Source organism: Triturus cristatus, unplaced genomic scaffold, assembly GCF_964204655.1.
Source record: "Triturus cristatus unplaced genomic scaffold, aTriCri1.1 SCAFFOLD_196, whole genome shotgun sequence".
Classification (NCBI taxonomy): domain Eukaryota; kingdom Metazoa; phylum Chordata; class Amphibia; order Caudata; family Salamandridae; genus Triturus; species Triturus cristatus.
Genome location: NW_028187565.1, coordinates 985,001 through 1,002,219, shown reverse-complemented (window position 1 = coordinate 1,002,219; position 17,219 = coordinate 985,001). Strand labels below are relative to the sequence as shown.

Genomic DNA, 17,219 nt, shown 5'->3' with positions numbered 1-17,219 from the left:
AAAGTGGTTTAAGAAAGATAAGCAGGTCAAAACTAGGCAAGGACAGTTACTTCCTCCACCGAAAACTCCTGCATATTTAATGATTGCGAAATATGGATATCATACTTGTATTTGGTTAGATAATTGGGTAAAATATACCAAGGACGAAGGAGTCCTGGCATTTCCAGAACATGGTTCCTTTAATTTGGCCGTTTTAAGGAATTTACGCGAGAAGATGATGTATCTAGAACCAAGACCTAGACCGACGCAGTTTGAGGCATTGACGGAGTGGGAAGACGAAATGCATGAGCGAGAAAAGCAAAGAAATCGTAGAAGTTACAGATATTTGTTTGGCAGGTCACATGGACATGAAACACATGATGATCGAATGAAAAGATGGCGGAATGCAAGTATGACTGAGGGTATGTTTCCTGTAAGAGCGGTAGGAGAGAATGAAGGAAGGAAATGTGTGGAAAAAAGGAATAATGTGGAATCAAGAGGTTACGGAGCAAATTAATCAGATGATGATGTGTTGGATGATGTGTTTTATAAAAATCCACCACCGTACCGACCAGAACCAGAAATGTTGACATCAAATGCCCAAATGAGAGAAACATTACGAATTATCAAGACTGAAACTGTGTCACCAGATTTAGAAAAGAGAAACTCCACTAGAGAAGTAGAAAAGAAGTCGGAGAATAGAATAAATAGTAAAAAATCAGCGGAATTGGCCAAAACAACTCTAGAATTAACAGAGAAAATAAGAGAATTAACTAAGAATCTAGAAGCTGTAACAGTTCCAGTGACCATAGGTCCTGTAATGCCCATTTTTGAGAAGCAAAAGGATAGTGAACATTGCTTGACGGTACCATACCGGAACAATAATTTGGTTGAGAGTCCAGAACGGAGTCAAATTGAGAATCCATGGGGACCGACAATAAATATGTTTGAACCAAATGTTTCAAATAATCCCTTTATAAATCAGAATTATGCTGAAAGGAGTAGAACGACAGTAGAAACTTTGTTGGAACCCCAGAGAAATCCAGAACAGAGTAGCGTAGAAAACCCGGTAGGACCTTCTGTGGAAGAACTAAGTGAATGGTTAAGAGGGTTACAGAGACAAGATAAAGAATCCCAGTCAATAGATGTGGCTAAATTACGGATGGTATTGGAAGAATTAATTGTAGGGACTATTCCCGTAGAAAAATTGAAAATTTATCAGGATGAGGATTTGTTATTCCTATGCAAAGGTGTGACATGGAGAGCGAAAAATTTGCACGAAAGACTAGGAGAAGTTGCAAAAGAAATGGGTATAGATATTGATAAGGTAAAAACCTTACAGAAACCCTATCGAGTTGATTTTACTGAAAAAGACATTGAAAATCTGAACACCACAGGACAGATAGGTCAGATTAAGAACATAATCATTTTATTGAGAAAATGGGGAGACGTGGATAAATGGAGAAGTAAATGGTATAGAAAACGTAATGATGCCTCAGATAAGACAGTTTCGGCATTCCCTGTTAGGGAAAAAGAAAAGGCAGTAACTGAATACCCCATGAGGGAGATTCCAGGAGGAGGATATGTACACGTCCCATGGACAAGACAGGACATTTTGTCATTTACGAATGATTTCCCTCGACTACGCGAAAAGCCCGTCGAGTGGTACCGGCAGGTAGACAGATTTGTAAAATTGTCGAAAGTCTATGGATAGATTTGAATAGTCTATTTGATATAATAGTACCGGCAGATTTGTGGACAGAGTGCAAGTTGATGATCAACTGGCCAACTCAAGAGTACCCTAGGGATCCTAAGACAGGAGCTCCGGACCCTGAGGTAATGAAGAAGTATGAACAGGTTATGGTATTTTTGAAAAACAAAGTGCCCCCTAAAGAGACAGATTGGGTAAAAATTGATCGAACACATCAGGAAGGAAAAGAATCAGTACATGCATACTATTAGAGGCTAATTCAAGCTTTTAAGCAGTTCAGTGGAGATGAGAACCTGAGTGATAAGGATTTAAGTCATTTCGTATACAGATTTGTATATGGTTTACGGCCAGAAATTGGTGACATGATAAAACAGCATATGGTTGACTTGCAGAATAAGAAAATAGATGAAGTATTGAGACATGCTAAATATTTCAGTAATGAAATTGAGGCCAAACAGCGAAAATTAAAAGAAAAGGCAATGTGGGCACAAGAAAAGGTAGCTGAAAAGCAGGAAGCTCAGTTGGTCGAACAAGCAAATAACCCAGGAACTAGACCAAGATTTGGCCCAGGAAAAGGGAAAGGTAATATAGAAGAAGCTAAAAAGAAGTTCCCATGCCATAATTGCGGTAGGTTAGGGCATTGGAAATCCGAGTGTAAATTTCCTCCAAGTACTAATAATGAAAATGCATCATTGAATCCGCAGGTGCAGAATGAGGTGAGTGGTCAACTGCAGCAACAGCAGCAGGTGGTTACCTCACAGAATCAGGTGCCAAAACCACCTTTCCCGCAGAGCAGAAACACTCAGAAGTATAGTAATGAATCGGGATTCTACAATGAAGAACAGGTAAATAAACCGCCACGCGCGCGCGCTGTTTCACAGTATTGGCTGCAACGCGATGAGAGTGACTCAGAGGAAAGCTAGTGACGGTGCCGAAAGGAGGAAGAAGAGTGCGTACTTGGCGCAACTCAAGAAGTAGACCAGACAGGACCATTTGTAGATTGGAAGGTTAATGATGAAAATATTACTTTCCTAGTGGACACTGGTGCTACTCGATCAACTGTTAGATCAGCTGATGTTAAGAATCTTCCTCTTTCGGATGAAACAATCCAAGTGGTTGGTGTGTCCAACAGACAGATAAAGACATTTCTGACAGAACCAGTGAAAGTTAGTATAGGGAAATTTTCAGAGATGCACCGCTTTGTCGTGTGCGACACCAGTCCAGTGAATTTATTAGGTAGGGACCTGTTGTGCAAAATGAATTGCACTATATTCTGTACTCCAGATGGAATAGCATTTGAAACACCAGATGAGGATGTGCTGTATAAAATGACCATAGCTAACACAGAAAATGAGGTTACTGAGACTTATGCAATATTCAACCCTGATGAGCTACCTAAAGAACTAAAGCAGTCAGTGAAGGCAGAAGTGTGGGATTTTACTGGAGAAGATGTAGGGTTAATGAGAAACGTAGATCCAGTCAAAATAACTGTGAAGGAAGGAATAAGCTATCCAAATGTTCCACAGTACAGAGTGACACCTGAGATAATTGAAGGAGTTACCCCAATAATTGAGAAAATGATCAAGCAAGGAATTTTAAGAGAAATAATGAGTAGTCCGTGTAATTCACCGATAATGGGACTGAAAAATCCTAATGAGAAATTCAGGATAGTGCAAGATTTGAGAAAGGTAAACAAAATTGTGGTATCATGCTGTCCCATTGTGCCAAACCCATCAGTAATTCTGTACCAGATTCCCCATGATGTGGAATGGTATACAGTAATTGATCTATGCCATGCTTTCTTTTCTATCCCATTGCATCATGACAGCACATTTTTGCATTTCGTTTTGGAGAGCGGATTTTGGCATGGTGCCGAATCCCACAGGGGTAAACAGAGAGCCCCTCAATATTCAATCAATTGTTGAAGAAATCTTTGGAAAGTCTGCAAATGCCTGAAAGTTCAGTACTAGTGCAATATATCGACGACCTTTTGGTGGTGTTGAAAACACGTGACGCTTGCGGGGTAGACACAATAGTACTACTAAATCATTTGGCAGACGGAGGGTTGAAAGTGTCACCAGCAAAATTGCAGTATTGTAAGAAAGAAGTACAGTATTTGGGACATAAAATCGAGAAAGGACTGAGAAAAATAACAATAGACAGAATCAGAATTATAAAAGGAATGAGAGCCCCCATGACCCAAAGAGAGGTGAGAATGTTTCTGGGAATGGTGGGGTACTGCCGTCAGTGGATTAGCAATTTCTCCCTGATTGCAAAACCCTTGGTACGACTAACAAGGAGTGATGTAAAAAATCCCCTTGAATTGAACAAGGAAGAATTGGCAGCATTCAAACGATTGAAAGAGGGTTTGTGTGAAGCACCAGCACTAGGCATGCCTGATTATGAGAAAGAGTTTGAGTTGTATTGCAGTGAGAGAAATGGATGTGCACTCTGTGTTGATCCAGAAGCATGGAAGGTTGAGGAGACCAATTGCATATTTTTCATCAATGCTTGACCCAGTGGCTGCAGCTTTACCTGGGTGTTTGAAAGCAGTGGCTGCAACATGTCGAAGTTTGGAGCAGAGTGAAGGTATTGTGATGGGATATCCGTTGAAAGTGTTTGTACCTCATGATGTGGCGATCCTCTTGTCAAGGAGTCGTACTCAGTATATGACACATAGTCGGCTGACTAAGTATGAGAAGGTCATATTAGGTGCAACAAATGTGAGCCTTGCGAGATGTGTTGAATGTGAATCCTGCAACTTTGTTACCTGATGCTGAGAATGTGGAAGTGAGAGATGAAGTAGATCATGATTGTTTGGATGTGCTTGAGTACTGCACAAAGCCAAGACCAGATATAAAAGATGTACCTTTGCCAAAAAGTGATTTTGTGTTGTTTGTTAGGATAGAAAAACTAGTTGTGAAGTAAAAGAGGCTAAGTGAAAAGACACAGTCCAAATTAACAAAGATAGCTAACATAGATAGTAGCAAAAGTAGATGTACATTCATGAAGAGATCCTGTAAAATGTGTTGTTGTTGTACAGGATTATTAATGCTTCTATGGAGCATACTTGCTCTTTTGATTTCTTTTAAGGTCACTATAGATACATTAGAAGGACACACTGAGAACATTACTAACATTAAGAAGATTGAAAAAGTAGTTCCAACTAGAATAGATAATAATTATTTACATAAAGATAGGTCTATTAATGATTTTTCAAATAATGTGTTTTCAAAGTTATTGTATGAATATGTAAAGACCATGGACGTAAGGGACTGCTATGTATGCATGCAGTTACCTGCATCTGTGTCAGAGGGAGTGACATATCATCACCTTCCAGCAACGTATGGAATAGCATGTAGTGTGATAGCTAGCTTAGTTTATGAGACAGGTAAATTAGAATATTATTTTTCAGATGCAGATAACATTTTTGCGCAAGTACCTGCTAATAACAAACTAAACAAAGTAAGACCTGCTAAGGTTTTAGGTGAATTTTTCTTAGAAACTAAGGAGCTAACATTAGAGTATATATTTAAAAATAATTTGACATCCAGTTTGAAGAAAGAAGAAAGGACATTCCTAGACATGGTCGAGGAAAGGAGATTAAAAATGCGAAGAAAGGCATCTGAAGGAAAAGGGGAGAAAACAGTCTGGGATGTAGAAATGGAAAAACATATGAAGGGAGAGTCTAATCCAACTTTGGCTTTAGATTGGCCTCAGAAAGGGAAACTGTGTATAAGAAGGAATCAAACGGTGTTTGATAATCATTTTCTAGGGAATAGTGAGTGCCATGATACATATCGAATCATAGGTGGATGGGGATTTAAAGGTGGAAGAGATCCAGTTTTCCCTGGACTTTATTTTATCTGTGGGGACAGGGCATATTATCGTTTGCCAGACCATTGGTATGGCACATGTTATGTAGGCCTGGTTTTTCCAAAAATCTTTCACATGGACAGAGGTAAAGATGGATTACATAGTTTAGGTAATCATTTAGTGCGTAGTAAAAGAGAATCTTGGGCAGAAATTGTAGGTGACATTTTTGGAGCATTGATACCAGCAGTGGGAATATCTCTGAATGCGAACAATATTAGAAGATTATCAACAGTAGTGGATCGCTTGTCAACAAGCACCGCTGGAGGATTCTTATTGGTTAATACTGAAATGTTTGCCATGCGTGCTATGGTAATGCAAAATCGACTTGCCCTTGATATATTATTGGCAAAAGAGGGTGGAGTCTGTGGGATGCTGAAAGTTCAACATTGTTGCACTTACATTCCAGACAAAAGCAAAGATCTGAAAGTTTACATTAAAAATATTACTGAATTGCATGACAAAATTGTACCAATGGAGGTTGAAGGTGTTTGGGAATAGATTGGGAAGAAAATTGCTCCTATTAAAAATTTCTTAGTGAAAATAGGTAGTACATTTATAGGTAAAATATTATTTCCATTAACATGTGTGATTTTCGTGTTATTAATATTGAGACTAGGATGCATGTGCTGTAAAAATAAGAAAACAAAGAATAAAATAAAAAGAGAAAAACTAAAAAGAAAAGAAAAGGATCCAGACAGAGACTTAACAGAGATAACTTTAGAAGAATGGAAAGAAAGTTTGTATAAAAAGGCAAAAGGAGATGAAGAAGAAACTGAATTATAAATAAGAGCAAGAATACATTTCAATCTTCCGTAAAAGGGTGAATAAATTTAGTGTTGTTGTGGTGATAAAATCACCAAAGGGGGGATTGTTGGAGTGGGGTTTTCTTTAAAAAATTGTATACCCTCTCCATTTTGCATGTTTACATTAAGAAGAATAATTAATTAATAGTAATTGTACTAATTGTTTGCTGTATGAATTGACCAACATTACTAATATAAGAAATACACGTGGGAATTGCATTTGCATGGCCTAATTAATACGTAAACTAATTTTCGTATGCATATTAATGATAGACAATTAGAAATTGCATGATTATATGTTGCTTTCGTGATGTATTAGTGATTTGTGCTTTATTAATGTGAATATAACCCGCATTAAGTGTTGCTTTCTGCTAGATAAATACACACACATAAAGGGTTTAGTGAGGGAATAACATTTTATTAGTCATTTCTATGTATTAATTACTTTTTTGTGTTTCTTTGCTTAAGTTGACCATATGAAGTGGCCACAAAATGGCCGACATCCCTATCAGACAAATTGACTCCATTTGTGAATGTCTCTGGGTGAAGTGCGCATGCGTCACCATCAGCAGCAGTGGCCACTGGACGACCCTAAACTCGACTGTACCCACCAAGGACACACCGGGCTAACAGCCATCTGCCCCGAAAAGAAACAATAAAAGTTACTTCAACATGAAATTATGAACTATATCTAAAGAAACATTTTCCGCATGAGAACTTGGTGGAACTGATCTCATCAACCAATCACGAATATTCAAAATATTGGTTGTTACTTTTTGGAATGTAATTTGACTATAAAAGATGGTAGAATAGAGAGGTTGAGAGCGAGACCCTTCAGAAGATTTTCGATTTCCTGACGTTATGCTGACGGAGAGGACGGTGACACTGCAGGACAGCTGTTTCCTAAGACTCTGATAGTATGAACTAATGACCAAGATTTTGACTTAGAGGACGACTTTTAGCCAGAATAGGTAAATATGATGGTCTACTGCTTGATTAAACCAAAGACTCGATTTTCAATTATTTAGATAAAAATTTAAGATTTATTACTAGAACTGTGTTGGGTCGTTATTATGAAAAAAAATGTATTTATGTAAATATATTATAGATTTCGTTATCACTCCAACCAGCAGCTAGCTGATTCATGGCCTATTCATGGGAGGAGTCTTAAAAGGTGAAGTTTAGGCCTTAATAAATAGGGATATAGGAGTACTTCCTTCCATTACAGCGAGTGGAACAATCGCCTCCTTGAAAACAGGTTAATAGAGGATGAATGTTGGTGTTATGGGCCCCACCAGTGAATGTAGTGATTGAGTGTGATCTATGATCTGTGACGAAGGGAGGGATTTTGCATTCCGTGCTGCATCACTAACTGGTTTTCATCACCTACATTCCAGGTACTCAGGGTTTAGCACAGTACTTTTTACTCTCCAAAGCAAGCTACACACCTACAGGATATTCTTCAGGCTACACCAGTTTCAACTCCAGGTCTGCTGACTGCCTGGACTGAAGTAAGAACAAACAAACTGTCTAGGAATCCTAGAAAGATTCACTGTCATTGCACCTTTGCTCTCATTACATATGTCTTGCTGTCTTCAGCTTTCCAGCTGTCCCAGCAACCCCACAAGTTGCATCATTCTTTAACTACCGAGCCCTAGCTCTACACAAGCCCTAAAGGTGCCGGGCAGGTCTTGGCTGGCTGTGCTGATGGTTCTTACGTAGGACTACCTCTGTATCTCTTTAGCATCCTTCAGCTATTTCAAAAAGTAGCATCAAGGCTCCTGTGTAAATCCAAATACAGAGATCTTATCACCATCATTTAAGTCTCTCATCTGGATATCAGTGACAAGCTACATTATCATTAAGGATCCCTGTGTTCGTCATCCGGCATACTATCACGCCTGTGATCCACTTCTTGTTTTAGCAGACCGGTTCATCTACTATTAACCACGAAGATGTTAACGATTTTTTGGGGAGTCTTTTGCTTACGTTTCTAACATTCTGCAGTGTGTAAGGCGTAGATTGTGCCTTCTCTGTTCAGGGCTCCTACCCTCTTGTTCTCTTTTTCCAGTATGAACGGAATTGAACCTCATTTTCAATTTAGAGTCGACAAAGTTTGTAAACACGATGCCTAAGTGATGTTCGTCAATTTTCAGTTCCTGAAGTCCAACACTGAGTTTGTAACAAGAAACTAATGCACCACGACCTGGCTGCGCTGAATCGTAGTGGGGTATTTCATTATAGTGTGTGATAGAACATCTTGAAAGTTGTGGCAGAACAGATCCTCCCAAAAGCTACAGGAATTTAATATAGAGCTGTACTTGTAACGCTATTCTTCCCTGCAGATACTTCTAAGCTTACAGAGAGGTCCAGCATTAAACTTCTACAGAGTTCAATGAGCCCCAGGTGTTTCTAACCGACTTCAGCCAACGAACATTGCATGGCTTCACACACTCACTCTTCATCATCACGTACCTCTCCTAACTCCCTTACTGGGTTCTCTGAGGTTGTCGCCTCATATCACCTTTTCACAGGGCACAGGTCTCATAAAAAGAAGTGGGGGGACAGACCAAGTAAGACAATATGAAAATGACCTCATGACGTCACGACGTAGCGCTATAAAAGAAATAAAATAGTGCTATTTAAATTATTTGTGTAAATACTGGGACTAACCCATCAGACAGTCTTACAGTGTCTGCATTTATATACAGGGACAGAACAAAGGCAAAAGAATGCCTCTCTTAAGTACCTGTGAAGAGAAGGCAAGCTGTGTGCCTTTGTTTCCCTCTGTGGCATTTACATTTAAATGTAAGGTTCCAGGCGGCCCCCAGTCAGCATATACAAACAAAAGGAGGCCGGATGGCCCCTTAACTTAGACCCAGCTGGAGGTGAAACAAGCATTTGCAATGCAATAGGTCTCGCATTTACGCGAGTTTGAGCTATTGACATTGTAAATGACAATGCCTTTTATTTATGTTTTGGTTTTTACAACTTAAATAAAAGGCATTGACATTTGCAATGCTAATAGCTTAAACTCTCGCAAATGCGAAACCTATTGCATTGCAAATGCTTGTTTACAGTGGGGTGGGTGGGAGGCGCATGCATCTTCAAGTAACCCTGCTCGGCCCAAATAAATAATGAAAGTGCCTTTTGTGCTCGCTCGGATCGTCTGTGTGCTGTGCTATTTGTGAAAGAGAGAGAAGGTGGCGCTGCGGGGAAGGTGGCCACGGGAAAGCGAAAAGGAAAGACAAGGGGCGGTGAGTCGGGCATTGTGAGTCAGCAACAATGAAATGCTAATGAGACAGACAAGAGAAGGAAGGAGAGAGAGAGAGGATATGAAAGTGGGCGCCGTGCTTAAATTGAAAGTGCTGAGCCCGTGCAGATAAAAGTTATGCGCATGGCAGCAAGTGAAGCGTCGCCCTGCTAATTTAAAAAAAAGAATAAAAGCGGCTGCCTGCTTAAATATTAAGCGTGGCGTATGTGTTGTTAATATAAAAGCAAAAATGCAGGCGCTGTGCTGAAACTTTAAGTGCGGCGTCCTGGGGGGAGGGTGGGAGGGATGAGGGGCTGATGGCCCAGAGTCCGCCATTGTTTATTGAGTGTGAATTGATTTAGTTGAGGCGTGCATTACAAAATAAATGTGCGGCCGCTTCACCTGGCAGGCTTATGGCACGCGCATGGTTGTAACAGAACACACCATATAATGCCGTAATATACTGTACTGTACTATGTCATACTATACCATAACACAATAGTATTCCACAGTGCTTTAAGAAGTGTTTTATGTGTGCCTGTATACATGAACATCTACATGTAGCAAACACTACAAATTGGTGTGTCTCGTGGAACTGATGGCGAGTGTTATTGCTACTCGACATCAACGGTGCTTGTTTTGTCACAGAAGGATGAAAGACCGAGTCAGCCCGACCTCCGCATTGCTCACCGCAAATGGTACATTTAAACAGTGAACGAACCCACCAAAGGCTGTCCTCATTTTATGACCACAGTATTCAGCTACAACCCCTGGGGTTGCACAACATCTACGTCACTACTTTTACATCATCTGGTTCTACAGTTTTTTTGCCACACAAATGTGCATAATCTACCACCCACTGCATAATGTACAGATTTCAACATTAAACGAGACCTAAACAGACTTTGTTAATTTGGAATGACTTAAGATCCGTAATACATAGCAGCCATAGCTGAAATGCCTAAGGCAAGTTAATAAGATTAGTAATAATTCTCCCCAGTGATCACCTAAATATCAGCCTTAAAAATACTTTAGAAATTCAACCATTTTATTCCGAGCATCAACTTAAGAGGTCAGAAAACTACTACACGTTTTCGTCTCAGATGCAAACTTTTTAATTTTGGTTTACATGCAGTAATTCAACCAAGCAAAAGCTTCAAATGTAGTAGACTGGAATGCACAAAGGAGAACTACCTCCCGACAGATGGACAGTTACAGGTAGCTCACAAGCTACTCGTTGGAGAAGCCTGCCCTAGATAACCAGCGAAGAAAGAAAAACATAACAAGGAATGAATGAACGAGGGATGGGAGGGAAAGCGTGAGAGGGGACAGAGGGAGAAGACAAAAGGTAAGAGATCATAAGAGTGAGAAAGAAGCAGTGGGGGGGACAGCAAAGGGGAAACAGGAAAGACGAGTGTGTGAGAGAGGAGGGAGAGAGAGACCAGGAAAGGTAGGAGAGAGGGAAGAGAGGGCGTGGTTAAAGGAGGAAAGAGGGAGATGAGAAGGGGGAACCGAGATGGCCATTGCTCGCCCAGGCATCCATCCGCCTGCAGTGAGCCCTCCCCTCTCAGTGCAAACACTTGTCACCGGTGGTGGGGGCTGGCCTGGAGCACAGGGTGTCACCGGCTGCTTCTGCTAGCATTTCATCGAGCTCGGATTACACAGCCTGCCCATTGTCTCGGATGTTTGCCTTCACGACGTGTGCCATAGAGGCAGCCATCCTGGGCCAGAGGGGTGCATGTCAGCCGCTTGGGAAAGCAAACAGATGCCGCAGGGGCGAGGCCAGGCTGAGCGCCGCAGATAGCAGATTTCCGGCTGAAAGGCTATTTGCCTGCATGTAGTGCTTGAAATGGAAAAATAGAAGTGCAGGTACTCCGTAGGAGGGTACCAGCTTGTTTCTGAGAAGTGCTGGTACTCTCCAATTAAAAAGTGCCGGTACTCAGTAGTACCACCCATTTAAAGCATTGCGTGCAGCGTGCAGGTCGCCCTTTTTATTTAAAAACAAAGCACCAATAAGTGTTTCTTGGTGGCAAATGTTCAGTGACTTTAATTATATCTTTTCGCACAGCCCTAAATAGCATCATCTTTAAATCACTGCGAGTTAAAAGAAGCACTGTCTAAGCCAAGTGGCTTTTAACCAGGCCTGCCTTCAGTGTGTGATGAGCACGAAGGTATGTTAAAACTGTGGAGAGACATAATAGCGGTGGGAGGCCGGGAGAGCGCACGTAGCGGGGGGTGAGGGGGTGGGGAGGAATCCATCTAATTACTCTGCCGATTGTTCTCCCCCTCCTTGATTTGACACAAGCTCTAAGGCATTCCTTGGCTGCAGAATCACCTCCAAGCTTCTCACCGGCCTCTAGTGGGGTCCCTCGCCGTCCTCCCGCCTTCCCGGGAGGCCATCTCAGCTCACCGGCCACAGCAGAGCTGAGGCTCACTTCCAGCCGGGGAGACTGCACGGCCACCTCTGTAACCTATTGCCTCCGCTCATGCCGAATGTGCTGTCCACTGCAGAGAACCCCCAATTTCGGCATGGGGCGGGAGGGGGGCGAGCGCTCGGCTGGAGTGCGGGTTGCAGCTGGTATCCAGTGCTCAGCCACCGTACACTGCCCCCTGCCTGCAGCCCCCACTCCATGACATATTTGCTCGGCTTTTTCTGCCGGGAAGGCCTCGCCTGCCAAAAGGTTTCTTGTCTTTATGAGGCCATGTGTTTGGCCCCATAAAGGTAAGAAACCTTTTGCGACGAACGTAATTCAGGCGAGACCGTCCAAGTGGGACGGCTCAAAAAGCCGAGTATATACATCATGCACAGCTCTGTTCCAATGGTTGGCCACCGTTTACCATAAACGGTGATGCCAGCCAATGGAACAGAGGGGCGGGGCTTACAGCCCATTACAGAAATTACCCGTTAACACTAAATCTCGCCAGCGAGACTGCGCATGCGCGCAGCCTACGCCAGGCGAAACCTAAAAAGGCTCCCTCGCTGCCTGCACATTGTTGCTGGGAATGGAGAGGAGACAACTTACAGGGGCTGCTGAAAGTGTCCCGGTGCCTTACACTGAGACGAGTTCAACATATTTCTGTGGGGCCTAACTTCTTGGCAGGGGAGACGGCGTCCACCCTGTAAAAATAGTGGGTGGACGCCGTGTACCTGCGTGTACCCCGACTTGAGCCCTGCCTTTTTACAGGAGCACCCTCGCCGCTATTGCTTCCCAATGGCTAACGAGAGCGTTTGGTGATTCTTCTATGCAGAGCAGGTCCATGGTGGTCTCACTATCTAGCTCACCCCACAGTGTAACAAAGACATTGTCCAATTGTGCACTCACCCCCATATTGGCCAATCTGTGGCGGTGACAGTGAGATGAAGGTGTCAACGTTATGGTCCGGCATAGTTTCCAGCAGACCCCGGCAGAGAAGGCCCCCTGCAAAAAAAAAAATACAAAAACAATTGGTTAATGGATAGAGAAAAAATAATGGAAAGACAACAGTGGCAGTAAAAGGAGTACTGACAGCAGCAGCGATTCATTCTCAGCAGCCTCCTCAGGGTGCTCCAATGATGCTAGAACATCATAGTCTTGTTTTTGTTATTATGGCTGAGTTTGACCTACGAGCATTTGCTAGAACATCACAGTCCATCGTCTGTTTCCATGACAAGATATTGAGTTTTCAGCAAAACCCAGGGGAGCCACATGAGGCTTCTGCCGCCGAGAGCGGACTGAAGTCCCGGCCAAGTTCCAGGAAAGATCCTTAGAGTCAAAAAACATAAATCCAGGTAAGTGCGAGACCGAGAGCTCCAGAGAGATAAACAGGCTGCTGCGCGGATGAGAAGAGCATGCACGGAGAGGCCGGCGCGAGATAGGTGAGCGGTAAAGATAGCGCCGCAAAGGCAGTGATGGCACGAGGCAGCGAGCGGGCACCTCTAAGGCAATAGGGTGACCAACCGTCCGTAAATTTCACGGACCGTCCGTTATTTTAGTATGATGTTCACAAGGCGTCCGTAATTTGGGGTCCCCAAATTACGGAAGTCTTGTGGACATCATACTAAAATCGAAATGGGACATTTCAGTAAGGTATGCGGTTTCCCTGCGAGAGGACCCATGAGTTTAAAAGATTTCACTCTGGCCTCTCGCACTTATCTTTTAAACTGAAGAGGCTGCCTGCAGCGTCCCCTTCCAGACCTCGCAAAGACTGTGGACTGCCCCATTGTCATTCTGAGACTGCAGCCGATTAGCACATATAGAATGACAATGGGCCCTATTATAGTGACAGCATGTGGTGTGCCTTCTCCTGCATCAGACTAGGGCAAAGCATTCTGCTTTTGTCTTGGCGCCATGCTTGAGAAAATAAAAACAAGCATTGGCATAGCAAATAGGTCTCGCCTTTGGGACCTTATGTGTTTAGCCAGAACTTTTGGCTGTGTTGTAGAGCATTGTGGCTGCTGTGCATTATGTTGAAAAGTTATATTAAAAAGTGTGAAGCATTTTTGTTACCTTTATACAAACGAAGAAGACATTATATACAACTGAAATGCCTGATTAAAAAAAGATTTTAACATAAAAAATGTCTTCTACTTTTTTCGTACTTGCACTGCTGCCAACTTTTTCCTGCACTCAGTGGTATTGTGTGGAGTGTATGTTGCATTCAGTAGAGTGTAATTATGTGGCGTGTAATTATGTGCTGAGTGGTATTTGGAGTGTATGTTGCATTGAGTGCAATGTAATTAGGTAGCATATAATTATGTGGCACTGTGTGGTATTATGTGGAGTGTATTTATGTTGCATTGAGTAGAGTGTATCTATGTGGCATGTAATTATATAGCACTGAGTGGTATTATGTGGAGTTTATGTTGTATTGAGTGCAGTGTAATTATGTAGCAAATAATTATGTGGCATTGAGTGGTATTGTGTGGAGTGTATGTTGCATTCAGTAGAGTGTAATTATGTGGAGTGTCATTATGTGGCACTGAGTGGTAGTAGGAGTATATGTTGCATTGAGTGCAATGTAATTATGTAGCATATAATTATGTGGCTCTGTGTGGTATTATGTGGAGTGTATTTAGACCTATTGCATTGCAGATGCTTGTCCCTTCTTCCATTACTGGTGCGCAGACATACGTACCTATGCATCAGTAGAATCCCAAAGTGGCTGCGAAGCAGCAACCCTTGCGTCCGGTTCATGTCAGGCTGTCGTCACCTTAAGGCGATGACGTGTTCTCCAGTGCTTACTTGTCTGTGTCTATGGGATCTTACTCTGCACTTCTGAGATTGTAGTTCCTGCGACTCTAAGAATTTGGAGAGACAGCCAGAGAAAGAGAGCTACAGCCTGCTTTGCTGTTGAGTAACGCTCACCCCGAGTGAACCATCTTTCATTGACTGGATCTTAATTGCATTTATATAGCGTCTTGTAGCTCTGCGGTTTCTTCCGAACGCTTACCACAGAGAACAAATGAGGGAAACGGGGTAGGGGGAGAGGACTTGTGGGTGACACGAACTCCACCCGGCGGGTTTCAAAGCACTAGTTGGAGAATAGTAAAAGATTCTGGATGAGTTTGAAAGTGAGACAATGCCGAAAGGGGGAGGAAAATTGAGATGGGGGAGAGGGGGAAGAGAGATTTAGAGAGAGAGAGAGAGAGAGAGAGAGAGATTTAGAGAGAGAGGGAGATTGAGAGAGAGAGAGAGAGAGATTAAGAGAAAGAGAGATTTAGAGACAGAGATTTAGAGAGAGTGATTGAGAGAGAGAGATTGAGAGAGAGAGATTTAGAGAGAGAGATTTAGAGAGAGAGATTTAGAGAGCTATTTAGAGAGAGAGGGGTTTAGAGAGATATTTAGAGAGAGAGAGAGAGAGAGAGATTTAGAGAGAGAGATTGAGAGAGAGAGAGAGAGAGAGAGAGAGAAACAAAGAGAGAAAGAGAGAGTGATTTAGAGAGAGAGATATTTAGTGAGAGATATTTAGAGAGAGAGAAAGAGAGATTGAGCGAGAGAGATTGAGCGAGAGAGATTGAGAGAGAGAGATTTAGAGAGAGAGATATTTAGAGAGAGAGAGTGAGAGAGAGAGTTTGAGAGGAAGAGAGATTTAGAGAGAGATTTAGAGAGATATTTAGAGAGAGAGAGATTTAGAGAGACAGAGATTTAGACAGATTTAGAGAGAGAGATTTAGAAAGATATTTTTGGCGAGAGAGAGAGAGATTTAGAGAGCGAGAGAAAGATTTAGAGAGAGAAAGAGATTTAGAGGGAGAGAGAAAGATTTAAAGAGAGAGAGCGATTTAGAGAGAGAGAGAGATTGAGAGAGAGAGATTTAGGGAGAGAGAGATTTAGAGAGAGAGAGAGTTAGAGAGACATTTTTGGAGAGAGAGAGACAGAGAGAGATTTAGAGAGAGAGAGAGATTTAGAGAGAGAGAGAGATTTAGAGAGAGAGAAAGATTTAGAGAGAGAGGTTTAGAGAGAGATTTAGAGGGAGCGTGATTTAGAGGGAGAGAGAGAGATTTAGAGAGATTTAGAGAGAGAGAATTCAAGAGAGATTTGGAGAGCGAGAGATTTGGAGAGAGAGAGAGATTTGGAGAGAGATTTGGAGAGAGAGAGATTTGGAGAGCGAGAGAGAGATTTAGAGAGAGAGATTTAGAGAGACAGAGATTTAGAGAGAGAGAGGGCGATTTAGAGAGAGAGATTTAGAGAGAGATTTAGAGAGAGAGAAAGAGATTTAGAGAGAGATTTAGAGAGATTTGGAGAGAGGGAGAGATTTGGAGAGAGTTTTAGAGAGAGAGAGATTTAGAGAGAGATTTAGAGAGAGAGAGAGAGATTAAGAGAGATAGATTTAGAGAGAGAGAGATTTAGAAAGATTTTAAGAGAGATTTAGAGAGAGACAGATTTAGAGAGAGAGATTTAGAGAGAGGTTTAGAGAGAGATTTAGAGAGAGATAGAGAGAGAGATATATATTTTTGGAGAGAGAGAGATTTAGAGAGAGAGATTTAGAGAGCGAGAGAGATATTTAGAGAGAGCGAGAGAGAGAGATTAGGGAGAGAGAGATTGAGAGAGAGAGAGATTAAGAGAAAGAGAGAGATTGAGAGAGAGATTTAGAGAGAGAGATTTAGAGAGAGAGAGATTTAGAGAGAGATTTAGAGAGAGAGATTTAGAGAGAGAGAGAGAGAGAGATTGAGACAGAGAGATATTTAGAGAGAGATTTAGAGAGAGAGAGAGATTAAGAGACATTTAGAGAGAGAGAGAGAGAGATTTAGAGAGAGAGATTTAGAGAGAGAGATTGAGAGAGGGAGAGAGGGAGAGTTTGAGAGGAAGAGAGAGAGGTTTAGAGAGAGAGAGATTTAGAGAGAGAGAGAGAGATTTAGAGAGAGAGAGAGATTTAGACAGATTTAGAAAGAGAGAGAGAGAGATTGAGAGAAAGAGAGAGAAATTGAGAGAGAGAGATTGAGAGAGAGAGATTGAGAGAGAGAGAGAGATTTAGAGAGATATTTTTGGAGAGAGACAGATTTAGAGAGAGAGAGAGAGATTGAGAGAGAGAGAGATTTAGAGAGAGAGATTTAGAGAGATATTTTTAGAGAGAGAGAGAGAGATTTAGAGAGAGGGAGAAAGATTTAGAGAGAGAGAGA

At 42.0% G+C, this 17,219-nt stretch overlaps 1 protein-coding gene across 1 annotated transcript in view; it reads right to left on the bottom strand.

The window, feature by feature from the left end:
* Positions 1-17,219, bottom strand: part of PPT2 (palmitoyl-protein thioesterase 2) — a 138,970-nt gene that overhangs the window by 64,805 nt on the left and 56,946 nt on the right. The window contains 1 exon segment of the mRNA XM_085640356.1: positions 12,946-13,041. Coding sequence (XP_085496482.1) covers positions 12,946-13,041 — 96 coding nt within the window.